Source organism: Trichomycterus rosablanca, chromosome 22 (assembly GCF_030014385.1).
Source record: "Trichomycterus rosablanca isolate fTriRos1 chromosome 22, fTriRos1.hap1, whole genome shotgun sequence".
Taxonomy (NCBI): domain Eukaryota; kingdom Metazoa; phylum Chordata; class Actinopteri; order Siluriformes; family Trichomycteridae; genus Trichomycterus; species Trichomycterus rosablanca.
Genome location: NC_086009.1, coordinates 17,357,007 through 17,374,829, shown reverse-complemented (window position 1 = coordinate 17,374,829; position 17,823 = coordinate 17,357,007). Strand labels below are relative to the sequence as shown.

General features: G+C 38.9%; 2 protein-coding genes across 2 annotated transcripts; both read right to left on the bottom strand.

The window, feature by feature from the left end:
• Positions 1 to 1,133: 1,133 nt before the first annotated feature.
• pglyrp6 (peptidoglycan recognition protein 6) lies at positions 1,134 to 5,028 on the bottom strand. The gene is made up of 5 exons (XM_063018850.1): positions 4,965 to 5,028; positions 3,004 to 3,831; positions 2,573 to 2,783; positions 1,342 to 1,636; positions 1,134 to 1,255 (listed from the first exon to the last, which is right to left on the bottom strand). Exons 1-5 carry the CDS (start codon positions 5,026 to 5,028, stop codon positions 1,241 to 1,243), a joined length of 1,413 nt encoding a protein of 470 aa, XP_062874920.1. The 3' UTR covers positions 1,134 to 1,240.
• Positions 5,029 to 9,317: 4,289 nt separating this feature from the next.
• ddx5 (DEAD (Asp-Glu-Ala-Asp) box helicase 5) lies at positions 9,318 to 14,293 on the bottom strand. Its single transcript, XM_063018511.1, has 13 exons — positions 14,171 to 14,293; positions 13,106 to 13,280; positions 12,906 to 13,002; positions 12,687 to 12,820; positions 12,544 to 12,609; positions 12,305 to 12,446; positions 12,056 to 12,216; positions 11,734 to 11,906; positions 11,531 to 11,641; positions 11,381 to 11,442; positions 11,239 to 11,298; positions 10,130 to 10,351; positions 9,318 to 10,012 (listed from the first exon to the last, which is right to left on the bottom strand). Exons 1-13 carry the CDS (start codon positions 14,209 to 14,211, stop codon positions 9,618 to 9,620), a joined length of 1,839 nt encoding a protein of 612 aa, XP_062874581.1. The 5' UTR covers positions 14,212 to 14,293; the 3' UTR covers positions 9,318 to 9,617.
• Positions 14,294 to 17,823: the final 3,530 nt, after the last annotated feature.

Here is a 17,823-nt window from a genome sequence, read left to right as displayed (position 1 = left end):
TATTTCAGGTCATGGCTGATGTCTTTATTTCTTGGAAAAAGGAAAGAACATGAGATCAGTGTTTACTTCACATTTTCGTTCATTATTTTGCCTCACTATTTGTATTTCATATTGCACGTAAGTGGTCAGTAAACTCTTCATTTAAAAATACATCCACAGAAACATTGATGACATTTTAGCACAGTAGACTACAGCGATAGTGGTTTCCAAAAAGTTCACCTGGCTGTATCATTGAGATAGGTGAGGCTTTAAGTGCCCAGGCTCTCAACTCATGGAAATTAAAGGCAAACTTTATGATCGTTCTCCAAATGCAGCCAGTCCTGTCTTCACTGCAGCCAGTAAAGAGAATCATGACATACAAATGGCATTCAAACTGCACACTTTATTAATATTAGTATTTTGTTGAAGAGTGATTGGTGGTAATTACAGCTTTGAGACGGTAAAGGCATCTTTAGCATTTTTATAGCCTTGTGGTTCACTTGTAAGCCTTTCCTTTTGGCAAACTATCTTCAATTCCCCAATGTTACATGGGTCGCTCTGATCGTAATTTGCAAAAGAAATTCAAATTTGAGGTCAGAAAATTGCTTCCTTGTTTTTTTTTAAATCAGTAAAAAAAAAATGTTGTCGTCTTGCTGAAATGTCCAGATTCTGGTACATTATATTAAATCCCATTTCCAATTATTATCACCAGGACTGTTTGCATATGAACATGATGGTCTACAGATGGAGTTCTGTACTTCACTCTGGGTATGATGTTCTTTAAGTCTAATAAAGTAATTAGATGTGCATTTCTGAGCAGATGTGTTTTGTGTTTGGTATAGGAAGGAAGTTGATTGCAGTACAGTTCTTGTTTACTGTTCATTGTATAACGATTGTTTCTGCTGTTCCATATTATCAGTCTGAGAGTGTGTTCGAAAACTTGCATGGCAGAACAGTCTGTGGACAGTTTGCAGTTTAATGAACTTTCCACCTATGGATTATTAAACCAGTTGTATTAACATGGATGTTTACTATGGGTGTGTAGCTTTTTCCATTCAACCGTGCCCCTAAAATCATGGTAAACCCATTTATCTTCACACTGATTGTAACTTGCAGTTTGCCTAAGAACATTTTTGCATAATCAGTAGCTTTTTTTATTATTATTATTCATTTATTTTACATATCCCAATATATGCTCACAAGTACATATAGTTGGTGTATTTGCTGTCTATTCAGCAATGCAAAAATTTCCATTCCCTCTTTAGTGCTTCACTTCCTGTAAAACACATACAAAGATAGAAATGCATGAACAGCATAAACATTCTCTATAGTTCTCACATTAGCTCTGACTTTAGTTCTTACCCCAAAGTGTTGCCATCCTTTAATTTCATTATAAAATGCATCTCCAGGGCAGGAAGTGTTGACCAGCTGTCTGTGCCCATGTATGATGTAATTGGAAACCAGCTTTCCTTTATCTATGGCACATTTTGCAAGGTGCGTCTTTACTAAATCCATGGTGCGCTCGGATGGGATGTTGTTCATGTAGTCTCCTATGAAGGAGACGCCATAGGCTTTCGAGTTGTACCCTTTGGTGTGGGCACCTTGCCACAACCAGCCGCGCCCTTCATACAGGTACCCGTCTGAGCCAGCCACAAAGCTGGAGAGAAGTAAACAGTGAATCATAAGTTAAAAAACAGAGACTACAGATCATATTGAAGTTTTACAAAGACATTATAATAACAGATTTATTACTGTCAGCCAAAACAAACACCTCTCTAATTAATTTTATCATTATCAATATACATGGCACCCACTCTACCATAGTGCCACTTATTCGTGTCTGAATACACGTGATATGATATATTTTATTAAAGGCACATCAATGTTTAGGGAATTGTCAAATGTTTCAATCACTCTTTATCCCACCATAACACGTCTCAACAGCTAAAAACTCTACTTTTAACTTCAGCCTACAAAATATGGGTTTTATTCATACAAAATAATGAACTCCAACATGATAGGCTGTGTTTTATGGGTGGGGTGTTCGTGTGAAACCAAGTGAAATATTGTTCTGTCCCTCTTGGTTCCTGCTCACCTTTAACACCATTTATGTCTGTGCAGCTGACAGGAAGTGGGTGAGTGCCTGTTCCAGTTATTTTAAACATTTTTAAATTCAATAATGCTTTTTACTCTAAAGAATCACAAACTATTATGCACGCACTACTCCCAAAAATTAAAAAAACAAATAAATTACATAAAGAACTAAATAAAATACTTTCAAAATAAACCAAAAAAACATGACCATGTTATTTTGTGTTTCACTGATATGTTGTATCAAAACAACCGTTTTTGTTTTTAAAAATACTTTTATATTCTGTTATTACATTTCCTGTATCACTGAGGAAATGTAACTTTTGTGGCACTCTTGTGGCAGCATGACTCAATTTTGGGACAAAAGGTGTGAAAATTAAGGCGTGTATGGGCAATTAAGGTAAGTTAATCCTACGCTTGGCACAAATGAGCCATTTTATATTAAACAGCGGTCCAATGCTATGTCATATAAATGGGTAGCCTTTGCTCATAATCTGTCCACCTGTATCCAATGTCATCCCAGCCGCGATCGTTCTGATGGAAGCGCTGCATCGCCCTCATGTCTTGGGAGCATTGCTGAAATGACAGACATGGTTGAGACGGCTCATAGGTGTGGTGGATGTACAGGAAGGACAGAGGCAGGGACAGCAGGGTGGGAGTACCCCGGTAAGGCTGAGCCTCCCACATGCATCTTGGAATGATGGCTGGACAGTCTAAGAAAGGTAGAAATCTTATGTTTTAGCTCATGTTTCGTCACAGTAAAAGTACATGCATAATTTGAGGATGAAGAGACCACAATTACAATCCATGAAACATAATAAATACTGAATGATTTCTACACACAACAGTCACCACAATTAACATAGAATTCCATCACATGGAGATAGTATAGTGAAAATATGGCATAAGCCTGTGAATCTGATATCAACCTACCTACAAAACTTTGGAAAAACTCCTTCAGTCCTTCATTTAGAATCTCTGCCTTATTCTGGATCTTCTTCAGATCTTTATTCCACTTTTGATAAACAGTCAGAGATCTTTCAAGTTGCTTTTTCAGTAAAGGAAAGCTGACCAACTTTCTGAAGGTGCTTCTGCGAAGCTGGCTGATCAGAGTAGGTGCAGCATCTAGTCCTGCACCGTCCAGCTGATGGTTATAGTACTTTTTTAGAAGGCTGCTCAATTTTCCAAGACGATTGTTGGGTTTAGCCATATGTCTCCCCAGAATTACTCCATCCATGCCTCCATTAATCAGAGCTTCTGTAGCCAAGGACTCCTCACCAGAAAGGGTGAACACCTGAGGATTTGTCACACTGTCCCAACATCCTCCAGGTCCAAGACGTGGTGAGGTGGATGATCTTCTCTCCGACTGTTGCAGGAATGAGAGAGCCAGGTTTTGGGTCAGTGAAAGGGGGTACAGGCCACGGACACGAGTGACGGTACCAGTAAAACCAGCCTCAAGGCCCAGAAGGAGAGGAGCAAGAGCCACAGTGGTTCCATCTGCAGTGAGGACTACACCTTCCTCAACATCCCTCTTTACCTTGTGTTGAAGAATCTTGGAGAGGTATCCAGTGAGTGCTGGGTTAATCACTAGGCTTTTTGCATGGCTACGAAAGGGACCAAGATAATGTTGGATAAAGGGTGTGTTGATGCCTGCAGCTTCACGCAAACCTCTTAGCACAGCTAATGGCCCAAGCCCGGGGTTTTCTGTTTCAATGGTCTCCACAACTTTGATGAAATGATTCATGTGCTTCAAATTGATGCCTAATCAGGAAATACAGCAAAACAAGTCAAAATAAGAAGCATTTAAAATAGGTAGTGTCAGAACCAGAATTATTGACATCTTTGGTTAAGGGGAGGGGTGTTGAAAATATTTAATGTCATTATATGGTCTATCATACCATCTGTTCTAGAGTGGCTCAGCAGTATATTACACAGACCCACCATCACTGGGGTCCGGGTTCAAATCTTAGTGACGGTCAAACATTATTGGCTCTGTTTAAAGAGGTTGGGGTGAAAAAGTGGTGAAAATGAAATAAAATAGTCATTATCCTTAATAAGTTTCCATTGCCTCACATATTTTCTGCTATATTTTACAGTGGCCATTAGGTTCATTTTTGCATAACCACTTTGATCCAAAACCCACTTTGTGAGTTTGTTGTCAGAAACTTCATGTAACCATATAACGTGGTTTCCAGGTTACAGTAGAATCCGTCAAGCTCTACTTATAATTTGTTGGAATGGATGTGACGTCTAATTATAGATTTGGACACTTTGTGATCCCAAAATGCTAACATATTTTGCAAACCACACAAGGGTATGTACATTGTGGAGCATGTACTTTTATCACCATTGTCTTTACACTGTGTAGTTTTATTTGTGCATTTTCCACTTAACAGTTTCTAAATAAACAAGCAAATTTAAAGAGTGAACATTTTAACATGATTTAATTATATTTTTGTTGTACCAATAATACTAACATGAGTTTTGTTTAAAAATATATAATTAAATTAAGCTTTATTTTTGGGTTAAATAAATAAATTAGCTTTAGGTTTTGATTTCTCAGGTATTTTTAGTGTGAGATCGAGCTTCTTGACCTTGAAGATGTTTTATGACGTTTCAAACCAGCACAAATGGGTGACAATAATTCCCAAGATTACTGTATACATTTATTCTAAAATAATTATTACACTGGTCATATAAATAACTTTTAATTCAACATTTAAAAAACATTTTTATCTTATATTTAAGCATTAAAGAAACTTTCTACTCAATTTCTCAAAACCAGGTCAGTACTTTTGAAACTACGATCATTGAACTAAGATTATTATTATTATTATTTTAGTGAACAGTGAAACATTGTTGATTTCATAATTCTGAGATGAAACATTACTTACCGTCCATAAACAACCCGACCGGCAGCACACACAAGAATATTATCCATTTTAAATGTAAATCCATGAGATCAAACTTCTAAGAACACAACCTGTCTTTAAAACTGAAAACAAGGCACTGTCTGCCCTAAATACACCACCTATATATACCCATACCAGTCTGACATATTATTACATAACAGATAAATCTGATAAAAAGTGCCCATGAAACTTATTTACATCTGTTGAAATGTGGGAAAAGTGCAGGTGTGTGTAAGTGTGTGTCCTTAGTGCTGTATAATGTAAATATGCTTGATTAGTAAAAGGAACTAAACTCTGCCCACACCCTGTGTACTTTCCACCAAAGCTCCAGAGTAGTTTTATTTAACTATAGAATGTACAGTACATTGCAGAAATGCATTGTACACTGAGATTGTACACTGAGATTGTACACTGAGATTTGAATCTGTGGGGAATTTTTAACACGTTGTAAAAACAGCATATCTATATTGTTGCTGACCATGTGCATTCTTTTTTGGCCCTAATTTACCATTCTATAATAACTAGTTTTAGCATAAAAATGTGGCATGTCACAAAGCACAAGTCATCTCCTACCAGTTTTTTAAACATGACCAGTGTTTTAATGACATTCTTTGTCACCAGCCCTTTGGAATGTGGAAGATCAAGAGATTCCCAGCTAGAATGTGCAGCTGACAAAGCTCCAGTAGTTACATTGTCTGTTTTACCATTGTTTAAAGGTACGAAACACCCCTGACACGTCACCAGTCCATGACAGGGCAGACACACACACAACACTTGTGGGAGGAAACTGGAGCACCCAGAGGAAACCCACGAGGACACGAATATGTGAACATGCAGACCCCACAGTGAAAGAACTCTGACCCTACTTGCTGTGCGAGTGTGCCACCCGGGTGGCATTATGTATTAATTAACAATTAAAGAACTGTTTCACATGCAGTGACACTGACCAGGATAAAATGGTTAATGTAATATATATAAAATATATATATATATACAGTGTATCACAAAAGTGAGTACACCCCTCACATTTCTGCAAATATTTTATTATATCTTTTCATGGGACAACACTATAGAAATAAAACTTGGATATAACTTAGAGTAGTCAGTGTACAACTTGTATAGCAGTGTAGATTTACTGTCTTCTGAAAATAACTCAACACACAGCCATTAATGTCTAAATAGCTGGCAACATAAGTGAGTACACCCCACAGTGAACATGTCCAAATTGTGCCCAAAGTGTCAATATTTTGTGTGACCACCATTATTATCCAGCACTGCCTTAACCCTCCTGGGCATGGAATTCACCAGAGCTGCACAGGTTGCTACTGGAATCCTCTTCCACTCCTCCATGATGACATCACGGAGCTGGTGGATGTTAGACACCTTGAACTCCTCCACCTTCCACTTGAGGATGCGCCACAGGTGCTCAATTGGGTTTAGTCCATCACCTTTACCTTCAGCTTCCTCAGCAAGGCAGTTGTCATCTTGGAGGTTGTGTTTGGGGTCGTTATCCTGTTGGAAAACTGCCATGAGGCCCAGTTTTCGAAGGGAGGGGATCATGCTCTGTTTCAGAATGTCACAGTACATGTTGGAATTCATGTTTCCCTCAATGAACTGCAGCTCCCCAGTGCCAGCAGCACTCATGCAGCCCAAGACCATGATGCTACCACCACCATGCTTAACTGTAGGCAAGATACAGTTGTCTTGGTACTTCTCACCAGGGCGCCGCCACACATGCTGGACACCATCTGAGCCAAACAAGTTTATCTTGGTCTCGTCAGACCACAGGGCATTCCAGTAATCCATGTTCTTGGACTGCTTGTCTTCAGCAAACTGTTTGCGGGCTTTCTTGTGCGTCAGCTGCCTTCTGGGATGACGACCATGCAGACCGAGTTGATGCAGTGTGCGGCGTATGGTCTGAGCACTGACAGGCTGACCTCCCACGTCTTCAACCTCTGCAGCAATGCTGGCAGCACTCATGTGTCTATTTTTTAAAGCCAACCTCTGGATATGACGCCGAACACATGGACTCAACTTCTTTGGTCGACCCTGGCGAAGCCTGTTCCGAGTGGAACCTGTCCTGGAAAACCGCTGTATGACCTTGGCCACCATGCTGTAGCTCAGTTTCAGGGTGTTAGCAATCTTCTTATAGCCCAGGCCATCTTTGTGGAGAGCAACAATTCTATTTCTCACATCCTCAGAGAGTTCTTTGCCATGAGGTGCCATGTTGAATATCCAGTGGCCAGTATGAGAGAATTGTACCCAAAACACCAAATTTAACAGCCCTGCTCCCCATTTACACCTGGGACCTTGACACATGACACCAGGGAGGGACAACGACACATTTGGGCACAATTTGGACATGTTCACTGTGGGGTGTACTCACTTATGTTGCCAGCTATTTAGACATTAATGGCTGTGTGTTGAGTTATTTTCAGAAGACAGTAAATCTACACTGCTATACAAGCTGTACACTGACTACTCTAAGTTATATCCAAGTTTCATGTCTATAGTGTTGTCCCATGAAAAGATATAATGAAATATTTGCAGAAATGTGAGGGGTGTACTCACTTTTGTGATACACTGTATATATGTGTGTGTGTATAAGTATATAGATTTGTATTTGTGTATAGTAATCACATCTCTATAGCGTTATGTTGCACAATATATGTTCAGTATTATGTTGTTTCTGCACTACTTTGTCACTTTTGCACACCTGGTTCACTTTAAATTGCTTCTATTTTTTAAATTATATTTTTGAGTTCTTTTCTTAATTTCAATTTTAAATTTTCTAATTTTCTACACTTTTTACATTTTAAAAACATTTCTATATTTTTTGTATAAATATATATTTTGTCTGTTTTGTAATTACTGTGGCCGAGCAGTCACTAAAGCATTTCACTGCCACCTGTACTGTGTATGACTCTGTATGTGACAAATAAACCTTGATTTGATGGTGTTTCGGTGATTGTAAAATAAGTTCATTTGTGATGTGTTAAATCTGCATTGGTGGGTTAGAACACACGCATTTTAAACAATTCACTAGTTTTTAATTTTGGAATTTATTTTTGATCCCATACTCTAAGAATACAGTTGCACAGAAGCACTTACTGCACTGATGTAGGTAACTGTGGTGTAAGTAGGTCCTCCACCACCTGGTGTCTCTCTTGTTTATAAGAGCAGGGTGACCATACGTCCTCTTTTTGGGACCTAAAAATGCTAAATCACCCAAAAAATACCCTCACTATTGTGTTTTGCATTGATTTCAGGAGTTTTTTCATTTGCATCACAAAAGCTGCAGGTAAGTGGACTGCTTACCTGGACCAAACTTCCTCTTTTTTAAACTAAAATCTGGTTACATTTATATAATCAAATATATTTGATTGTAGTTTGTTCTTTGTTTACTGCAGCCAGTTCATGCAGTTGTTTTCATTTCTGGATGTATTTTACCCAAGATGTTGTTACTGCTGTTGGTTTAAACTCAACAAGTTGCTCTTGAACAAGACCCTTTACACAGTTTTAAAGTCCTTTGGGGGTAATAAAGCATCTGCCAAATGCCATTTTGTAAAACTGGCACCACCACAATTTCAATGAACAGAAACTCTAGCAGGAGGCAGCTGGTCAGTCATACAGGGAAAAAAAAATATGCAAATTTCAACTTAGAAACTTTAAATGTAACCATGTTTAAATACTTAATGTAGGCTTACACACACCTGGTCAAATTATGTGCTAACTTCAGATTTAACCAAGTAAACTGATCCAGGGCCTCTTAATGTTGTGTTCAAGCATTACTGTAGTTTTTAAGCCACATGTCGAATATTCAACATGAGCTTTTTTAAAATGTCTGAGCTTTTAGACAAACCGTAATAAGTTAATAGATTGCCATTATTTAATATTTTGTAGCTTATGGAAACGTGTGCATTCTGATTACAGACTAAAAATGTACAACTGTGTAATTACAATAAAAAGAGATGCAACCACCCCATTGTAGATTTAAATCCAGTTTTAAAGAAGGCTGTTTAATGTAAATGACTAGAAGTTCTAAATACTTGTTCTGCCAGTCATTTAGTTGTTGCATTGATTTCTAATGAAGTGGAACACTGCATACCAAATTGGACAAGAGGAGCTTCAATAGTTTTGGGATACTGCAACTAGTTCACTTCCACTCTGAGCTTGAACCAAAATATCAGAAAACTTTGAACAACCAAGTCTGAAACACTCCAAGGCCAAGTCATTCAGATTCAAATAAACTGTTTAGGACAGTTAAAGCTCATCAATGTATTTAAATTACAGTGGTCAATAGTACAGTCAAAAAAAATGAAGCATACACACGAGTTTGTGGTTTTTTTTTTTTATTAAAGGGTCATGTCACGGCCCAGGGTAATAGTCTTTCAAACTGAAGGTGTAAATTCATAATTGTACAAAAAAAAAAGAAAAAGTTAATGAGCAGATAAACTACAAAAATAACAAAAAATCCACAAGTGCACCATTACTGCTGCTGCATTGCAGAGTTGATATAGGACGCAGGAGTCACTTTACATCCTGCTTGGTCGAGACGTACATAAAGTCATGAACGGTTGTACAGGACAAATGCAATAAATTACATTGTGCGCATACAGCTGTGTGCAAGTTTATTTAACGAAAGGCAGGAGGGGGCATGGAATAGGGCATCATGGGCTGTTGAGGAGGCTGTTGGGCATTGTATTGAAACTGTGCGTTGTGGCTTGTGCCATTCTGAGCACTTCCCTGGTTGGCATTGAATTGTTTGTTCTGAAAACTCGGGTTCCCAAAGCCACCACCAGCCTGGTTGTTAGTAAAGTTGGACTGCCCATTAAAGCCATTATTACCGTTTCCGTTGTAGCCGCTGGACCCACTATTGTATGCACCCCCATTCTGGGCATTGCTGACAAAGGCTTTCTTTGGACCACTATCATAACTGCGGCTGTCTTTGAAGCTATAGTCCCTTCTGCCCCCGGAATAACGATCATGTCGGTCGTCTCTATACCCACCTCGACCGCTCCTTGAACGACCTACAGAAACCAAGAACCAAAAAACAAACAAAAAAAACATTACAACCAAGTCAAACATTCAATAATAATAATAATAATAAAAAAAAAAGATAGTTTTTTTTATTAAACAGGATTTACCTCCTCTGTCTCCTGCCATCTGGATGAGTTTGGGGTTGATTGCCTGGTTGGCCTCACGGAGGACAGAGACGAGGTCGTGTGCCTGCTTAAAATTGTTGGGCGTGAAGAATGTGTAGGCTGTTCCCGTTTTTTGGCTGCGAGCTGTGCGGCCGATGCGGTGGATGTAGTCCTCAGAGTTGTTAGGATAATCGTAATTAATAACAAATTTGACATCTTCGACATCTGTGGAAACGGTAATGCGGTGCAGCAAAAACAGTGCGCAAAAGATACGCACGCCACCACATCAGCACACCAAGTGTAGATTAATACAGTGAGTCTAGGAAGGCATTTATGTAGTAAACTCAATTTTTAAAAGTTAGACTAATGTCCAAACTGACAAACGTAACATGATCTCCAAGTTTAACAAATGGGTGCTTTCCATTAATTGGCCATAAAGCACATTTTGCCTTGTCCCAAACCAATGCAAGTGCTACCTACAGACTTCAGGAGTCCTGAGGTCCAAGTGTTGCATCTTGTTTTGCCCAAATCACAGAAGAGCTCATAAAGCAAATTTGAATGTATAAAATCAAGGCAAAGTCTTCTCAACCAATCAGTGGTCACTAGACAGTGTCTCTTTTTGGCAGGACTAGACATGATCGAAGCCAGACAAGGAGGGAACTCATCCACTAGCCGGGAATCTCATTCAGTACAGAGGCGTGCACGTAGCTAGCAGCTGGTCTTTTTTACAAGCCAAAAAGTGTGGAAGAGCCCCATCAGGTGAGACCTCAAAACCTTTCCACTACTGCAGCTGAAGCTGTGCAAGATAAGGAGACACTGCGTCAATACCACAGTCCTCAGTGGCTGGCCAGCGCACCCGGGGCACGCGACGCCTCCCAGCACCTCTGTACACGATATGATTGGCTGGCAGAAAAGACGGAACTCCAGCAAGGGAGCTCCAGACCCCTCCGGTGACTCTGGACACATCATGCCAAGGTCCTGCCTCCAAGACTGCACCTTAGGTAAGGGGTAACTCAGAAAAAGGGACAATAGTTTAAAAAATTGGGTAGTTAAACTGAAATACAAATACAAAACAACTATATTGTATGGAAGTATGAAAAATAAATACGTACCTAAACCTCTTGAAGCAACATCAGTAGCAATAAGAATGGGTGCTTTGCCAAACTTGAATTCTGAAATGAAAAAGCCAAGACTTTTAGGTTGTGATCTAACTTCTGTAGCGTACCATTGCAATTAAGCTTACTGAACACCTACCATTAAGCACCCAGTCTCTTTCCTGCTGGTTTTTGTCTCCATGTATACCCATTGCAGGCCACCTGCAATACAACAGTTGTAAACAAACCAGGCTTTATACAGATATTTTAAATTAGAAGGGTCACCACTGACCAAGACTAGACAGCTTACCCATCTCTACGCATCCTCCTGGTGAGATCATCACACTTCCTTTTGGTCTCTACAAAGATAATAGTTTTGTTCTCCTTCTCACTCATGATCTCCTCCAGCAGCCTTAACAATCTATAAGCCATATTAAAAAATGGTCAGCGCTTATACAACAAGGGAAAAATAATTAAAACCGGGCTAAATCAGATCATGCAACCAAAACATACTTGTCCTCCTTCTCGCCATCATTGCAGACGTCTACAATCTGCAGAATGTTGTGGTTTGCACTGAGCTGTAAAGCACCAACGTTGATCTGGACGTAATCTTTTAAGAAGTCCTCGGCCAACTGACGCACCTCTTTGGGCCAAGTAGCACTCCACATCAGAGTCTGCCTGTCTGGCTGCAGATATAAACAAAAAGCAAGATTAATAACACAAGTTATATATGAAGCATAAGCCGGCATGAAGTCCTTCGAATAAGCCAACTTTTACACTTTCAACAAGCTAGACATTACAAAATTACTTGGTCTACATCCACATTCAATCTTACCCTGATCTGGTCGACAATCTTTCGGATCTGAGGTTCAAAACCCATATCGAGCATTCTGTCCGCCTCGTCCAGCACTAAATATGTACACCTTTGCAGATTCGTCTTTCCTGATTCCAAGAAGTCAATAAGCCTGCCTGGGGTGGCAATGCAGATCTCAACCCCTGTTAGAAAAGCATTAGAAAAATTTAGCACAGAACACTTTAAAAATACATATAACCCTTAAAACGACTGAACTGCTGTCATACATACCTCTTTCTAAATCACGGATCTGTGGTCCCTTGGGTGCTCCTCCGTAAATGCAAGTGGACTTCAGGCGAGAAGCTTTTCCATATTCTGCTGCCACCTGTTGGACTTGCTGGGCTAACTCACGAGTGGGAGCCAGTACAAGACACTTAAAAAAAAAAAAAAGAACCATTTAACATCCTAATCAGAAAGCAAGAAACATGTGGTAGATGTTTTTTTCTTTATCTTTTTATAAATATACTTACAATGGGGCCATCACCACGCTCTAGAAAGGGTTGGTGGTTTATGTGCACAATTGCAGGCAGCAAATACTAAAGAAGAGAAATAAAATTGATTAATTCATGATTAAACTGGGGTTAAAGGCTGATTAAATGATAAGGGTTCTTACTGAAAGGGTTTTCCCAGATCCAGTCTGGGCAATTCCAACCATATCTTTGCCACTTAATGCCATGGGCCACCCCTGAGCTTGGATGGGAGTCGGATCAGTCCAGTTCTGTTTATTGATCACATCCATTACATAGGCTGGAAAAAAAAAGCAAAATAATTAATAAACCCAGAAAGTTCAGTTTAAAGTTTATTCTCCACAAACAACCTGCTCAAGACTTACATGGAAAGCTTGCTTCATGAAACTTAATTGTAGGTTTGGGACAGTCTCTTCCCTTCACTGTTATTTCTTTGCTCCTTCTGTACTGCTCAACTTCTTGCTGTTAGAAAAGACAACAGAAAATAATCAGTGAGATGATGGCACTGAATTTGAATATTTGTAGAAAAGTACGTCACAAGACTAATAGATTTATGTTTTCTCACCATTGACCTGTGCTGTACATCCGGGTGCTCTTGGTAAAAGTTCTTCTCGAACTTGGGCAGCTCATCCATATTCCAGTGTCTCTTCCGCAGTCTGTCTCCTGGATTGCCAAACTTCTTGCCAGGTGGGCCACCCCCACCTCGACTCCCACCAAACCGTGGAGGTCCACTGTTGTAACTGGGGGAAGAAACATGAACCTTGGTTAATTATTCAACTCACTAAATTAAGCATATTAGAGCATGTGATTTGAGAGTCAACCAGTCTAAGCTATTTTTTTTTTAAGTTAATGCAAATGTGATTGATTATGTGACTGTAGGTCTCCTTAAAGGATGTGATTCAGCAAAGTGTATCTGCGGTCTTCTAAACTTAAACTACACAACATTGTGAGTCAATACAGATCCAAGTGTTTTCCTTTTCAAGTTTAAAATACATGAGAGCTTTAGATTCACCCAATACTATTAAAACTAAGCAGATCAAAGCCAAGGATTGTCCCGACAATACTGAAAGGCTGGTACAAAAGGGATGAGGATGAACAATGGCGGATTTGCGAGGTTTCCGTGATGTGTGGAAGCTGCTGCCATTTTACCTCCTGCCGGCAACAGCAGGAAACAAAAGAACACCGGCCGGCATTTTAGTTCCTAGCACATGGCGAGCAAAGGCCTGCTGTATGGCGCGATTTAACACTTATACTGAGTCTAAACACACAGTAATTTAACCTCGCATTAAAATATAGACGATACGGGCAATACAGCCACGGTAACAATCGGTGTATAAGAACATTTTTATAAATAAATCCTCCGTGCGACGGGTTAGCCGAGATGCTAACAGATATAGGGTGTATGCTAGGTAGCGTTAGCTCACCTAGCACATGAGGTACATTTCGACAGAACTCGACACAGCTTAATGGTAAAATAAAGGATTAAAACTCGACGTAATAACCGTTATTAACTGTATATTTATATATAAATTTTATATCATAAGCTGTTGCCTGAAATAACCTCACTATTCCCAGTTTATATTATTAAAGAAAATCAGACTGTACACCATAAACTATGCGCAGTTCTTACCCTCTGTCGCGGCCGCGATCTCTATCAGAATATCCAGGCATTTTTGAGTTACTGCAGTAAAACGAAAAAATTAATAAATAATTTAAAACTGAAGCTGAGCAGATTTTCCTCCTCAGCTGCGCCGCGTCGCTAATGCCGTATCCACCCGGCAACTCCCTGCTTTTATACCAGCAGGATATGACGTCATAGGGAAACACGTCACTGGCATACATGCACGTGGTATGGACTGTACAGGGTGTACCTAAAGTCTGGACACATGGGCAAAATGCGTATTTTAAATAAATTACAATAGATTTCTCAACAACATTTTATTTCATTACAACATTAATCAATAATGTATGAGTGTGTACTTTAGTAAACAGCCATGGGGTGGTTTTAGGGCTGCCAACCGTCCCGTAAAATACAGAATCGTTCCTTATTTGGAAACTAAACGTGGTGTTCCGTATTGAACTGATACTGGATGCGCTTTGTTCCATATTTTTATTAATGGGAGAGAAATGCTGCTGGTTAGTCTGAGACAGGCCGATATGTATGAAACAGAAGGAAACTGCTGCTACCGTGGGAATTAGAAAGCGTTATTATTTTAAGTAGTATTCACTTTCAGTCTTAGTAACGCCGTGTGTGCACAGGCCTATCAGCGTAACAACCTGTTTATTACTTCGTTGTTTGAGTATTTTTAGTGTGAAGATGGTTTGTGTAAAAATGTTACATGATGTTCTTTATGCATGTTGTTTTGTCTAAAATATGGTTCTGATTTATTATTATAAAGAATGAAAATAATATATGTTAAACATCCTAAATAAAATTGTTTGATAATGTTCCTTTGACGGTGTAAGACCCTATGCCTTCCGCCAACCCGCCAGCCCAGGGTGTTCCTTATTTCCAGTTCTGAAAGTTGCCAACCCTAGGTGGTTGGCCCTTCATTTTTTAATTATAAATACACAGTTATATATTTTTAGCCTGGAATCAGAGTACATATGTTTCTGTAAGCTACAGGTTAAATGTTAAATATAATATATTCTCTTTTTTAACAGCTCAGACATAATATTCAATGTCTGACTAGTTTGTTATAGTTACTGATATTTCCTATGTGTCCAGACTTTAGTATAGTATAGTATAGTCCTGTATATTGTGTATATTGTGACGAACGATATCCAGGCGTGCACACAGTTTTCATTTAAGTTATTTTAATATTATGTTACATTTCAATTCTAGTACTGTATTTAGTTCAAACTAAATTATTTGAATCTCCCATAATTTCATAAATAAAACTATTAATAACCTGATAGGTTCAGCATTGTGTTTTAGCTTTTTAAATTGTTTTACACACACCTGCATTGTGTGGTTTGTTAATTGTGAGACGAAATTACAAAGAAATGACATTTAATGTTTTTGTTGACCATCTCGGTTGTAATTTAATTTGATGCCAGCAACAAGCTTTAAAAAAAGCAGGAGCACTAACAAAATACATGTGAATTGGTAACAGGCGATGGTATCATGATTAAATATAAAAGGATGATCCACCAAAGGCTGTCACAAGCAAAGATGAGTTGTGTCTCACCATTTTGTGCCAAACTTTACAAAATACAAAAAGAAATGTTCTTAAAGCAAGATTGCCATCTACTACCACACTGAAAATATTGAGGGAATCCAAAGATAACTCAGTCTTGTGTAGAAGACCAAGGTAGGAAGCCACTGTTGAATGTTTAACTTTTAAGTCCTCGGATGGCACTGCACATGAAATTGTCATGCAACAGTAATAAATATAGCCGTGTAGGTTCAGAAGTGCTTCAGAATACTGTTGTCACTGAACACAATACACCACTGCAGCAAGAAATGCAATTTTCAAGCAATACTCTGGGCCCAAACTCATCTCAGATGAAACAAAATACAGTGGAAGCTTGTGATGTGGTCAATCAACAGCTTGTTTTGGGTAACAACAGGCATTGAGTTCTTCATGGCAAAATTGGAAAGGACCAAGAGGCGCCAACCTGTTCAATCTGGCATAAAACTAACACTAACACTGTGTTCCGCAGATCAAAGATAGTGGTGGCAGTGTGATGCTCTGGGGCTGCTTTACTTTCACAGGACCTGGATAACTTGTCCTGATTGATGAAACCATTAATTCTACTCTTTATCAGAAAAGTCAGCCTGGATTACACACACAGCAGGACAACACACGCATGTCCACCTCTGAATGGCTAAAAAAATTGAGGTTTTGGAGTGCACCAACTGATTCAGTGGAAACTAGCCTTACTGACCCTGACCAGCATAAAGTGCTGGTACAATATGAAAATGAAATGAAAAAAGTGTGCATTAAACTGTTTAATGATTAAGTTTTATGTAAAATTCAACACTGACTGTCACAGGTCTCTCCCACTAATTGTGGGCAATTCACAGCCCCTTCCTCCTATAAAACTCAAAATGAAATCCTTTATTATTCAAATGAAAGCAGTTGCTTTTTTTTGTCTCGGCCTGCTGCATGATGGCACATTGAAACGGCCTCATTAAAATCACAATAGGTAGTTATGAGAGATAGGATCGATGGCTCATGTCCACTTTGACCAGACATCTAAGTGTTAAAGTACTTAAACAGGATCTGACTTTAATGATTAAAAACACTAAAACTAAAAAAAATCATTTATGTAAATATATGAACCCACTAGTTTACATTTTTTATGCACAAACACAAAAACGAAAACCAACCCACTGATGCCATTGGCCAGTTTAATCAGAACTAATGACACACAAAAATAAAATATCTTACAAAATGATGCATTACATTAAACAAATTGCACCTGTCAGATATAAGATATAAGCATGACATGCTGAAATAAACCAGGTAATTTTCTCACATTTGAACAGAACAATACAATGTCCAGTCCAAAAACCTGCAGGCTGTAGTACAAAAAAATAGTGAGGGAGGGAAAGATGCCAAAACAACAGGAAAAAATGTGGGCGAGTAAATAAAATCCTTTACAAAAAACCCAACAAAATCAGTCCGTTAATAAAGTGTTTGGTAAGTAGATTTGTTGTCTATTATTTACAGCAAATACAGTCTGCATGTGTACACAATGCACTTTCCCTTAATGTATTCCCACTTTTTTTTAAGGTCAAGATAGATGACGGTCTCTGTGTTCCACATAACTTTATAAGGATCATATTCTATAACTGTACAAAGCACCTTTTCAGGGTATTCAATCAGTTTAGAACCCCCCCCCCCCCCCCCAACCTGTTCATGTCAGTCTATAAAAAGTCATACCACAAAAAGTGTCATTTCATTTTTCATTTCAGCATGTGCACATATTTTGAACAACAGTCAATGGTCATAGAAGATTGCTATAGACACGAGCATCTCGAACATTCAACTATCTTTAAAAGCTTTGGAAAATAATCTAAAAATGTGTTCCCATCAAAAGAGAATTAAATGTGTTATTCTGGAATCCTAAAACAGCTGGAATCCCCCCCCCCCATTATCTCCCAATCTAGTCATTTCTGATTACAAATTGTAAATCTGCTACCGCTTGTACAATCCTGGATCTGATCTAGGAGAGCCGGATCACCACACGCCGTCTCCGACACGTCCAATCTGCGGCCGCTTTCTATTAGGACCCTGTCAGACCTTCTCTTCCTCGAACACGGTTAATGGTGTT

Bases quoted from the DNA above. Each gene is read 5' to 3' on its own strand.
- ddx5 (XM_063018511.1), bottom strand. From the start codon at position 14,211: ATGCCTGGATATTCTGATAGAGATCGCGGCCGCGACAGAGG. The intron at 11,907-12,055 runs GTAAGATTGAAT...TTATATCTGCAG, and splicing joins AGATTGTCGACCAGATCAGG to CCAGACAGGCAGACTCTGAT. The intron at 10,013-10,129 runs GTAAATCCTGTT...TGGTTTCTGTAG, and splicing joins GATGGCAGGAGACAGAGGAG to GTCGTTCAAGGAGCGGTCGA.
- pglyrp6 (XM_063018850.1), bottom strand. From the start codon at position 5,028: ATGGATTTACATTTAAAATGGATAATATTCTTGTGTGTGCTGCCGGTC. The intron at 3,832-4,964 runs GTAAGTAATGTT...TTTCCTGATTAG, and splicing joins GGTCGGGTTGTTTATGGACG to GCATCAATTTGAAGCACATG. The intron at 1,637-2,572 runs GTGGACAGATTA...ACTTCTCTCCAG, and splicing joins TGGGATGACATTGGATACAG to CTTTGTGGCTGGCTCAGACG.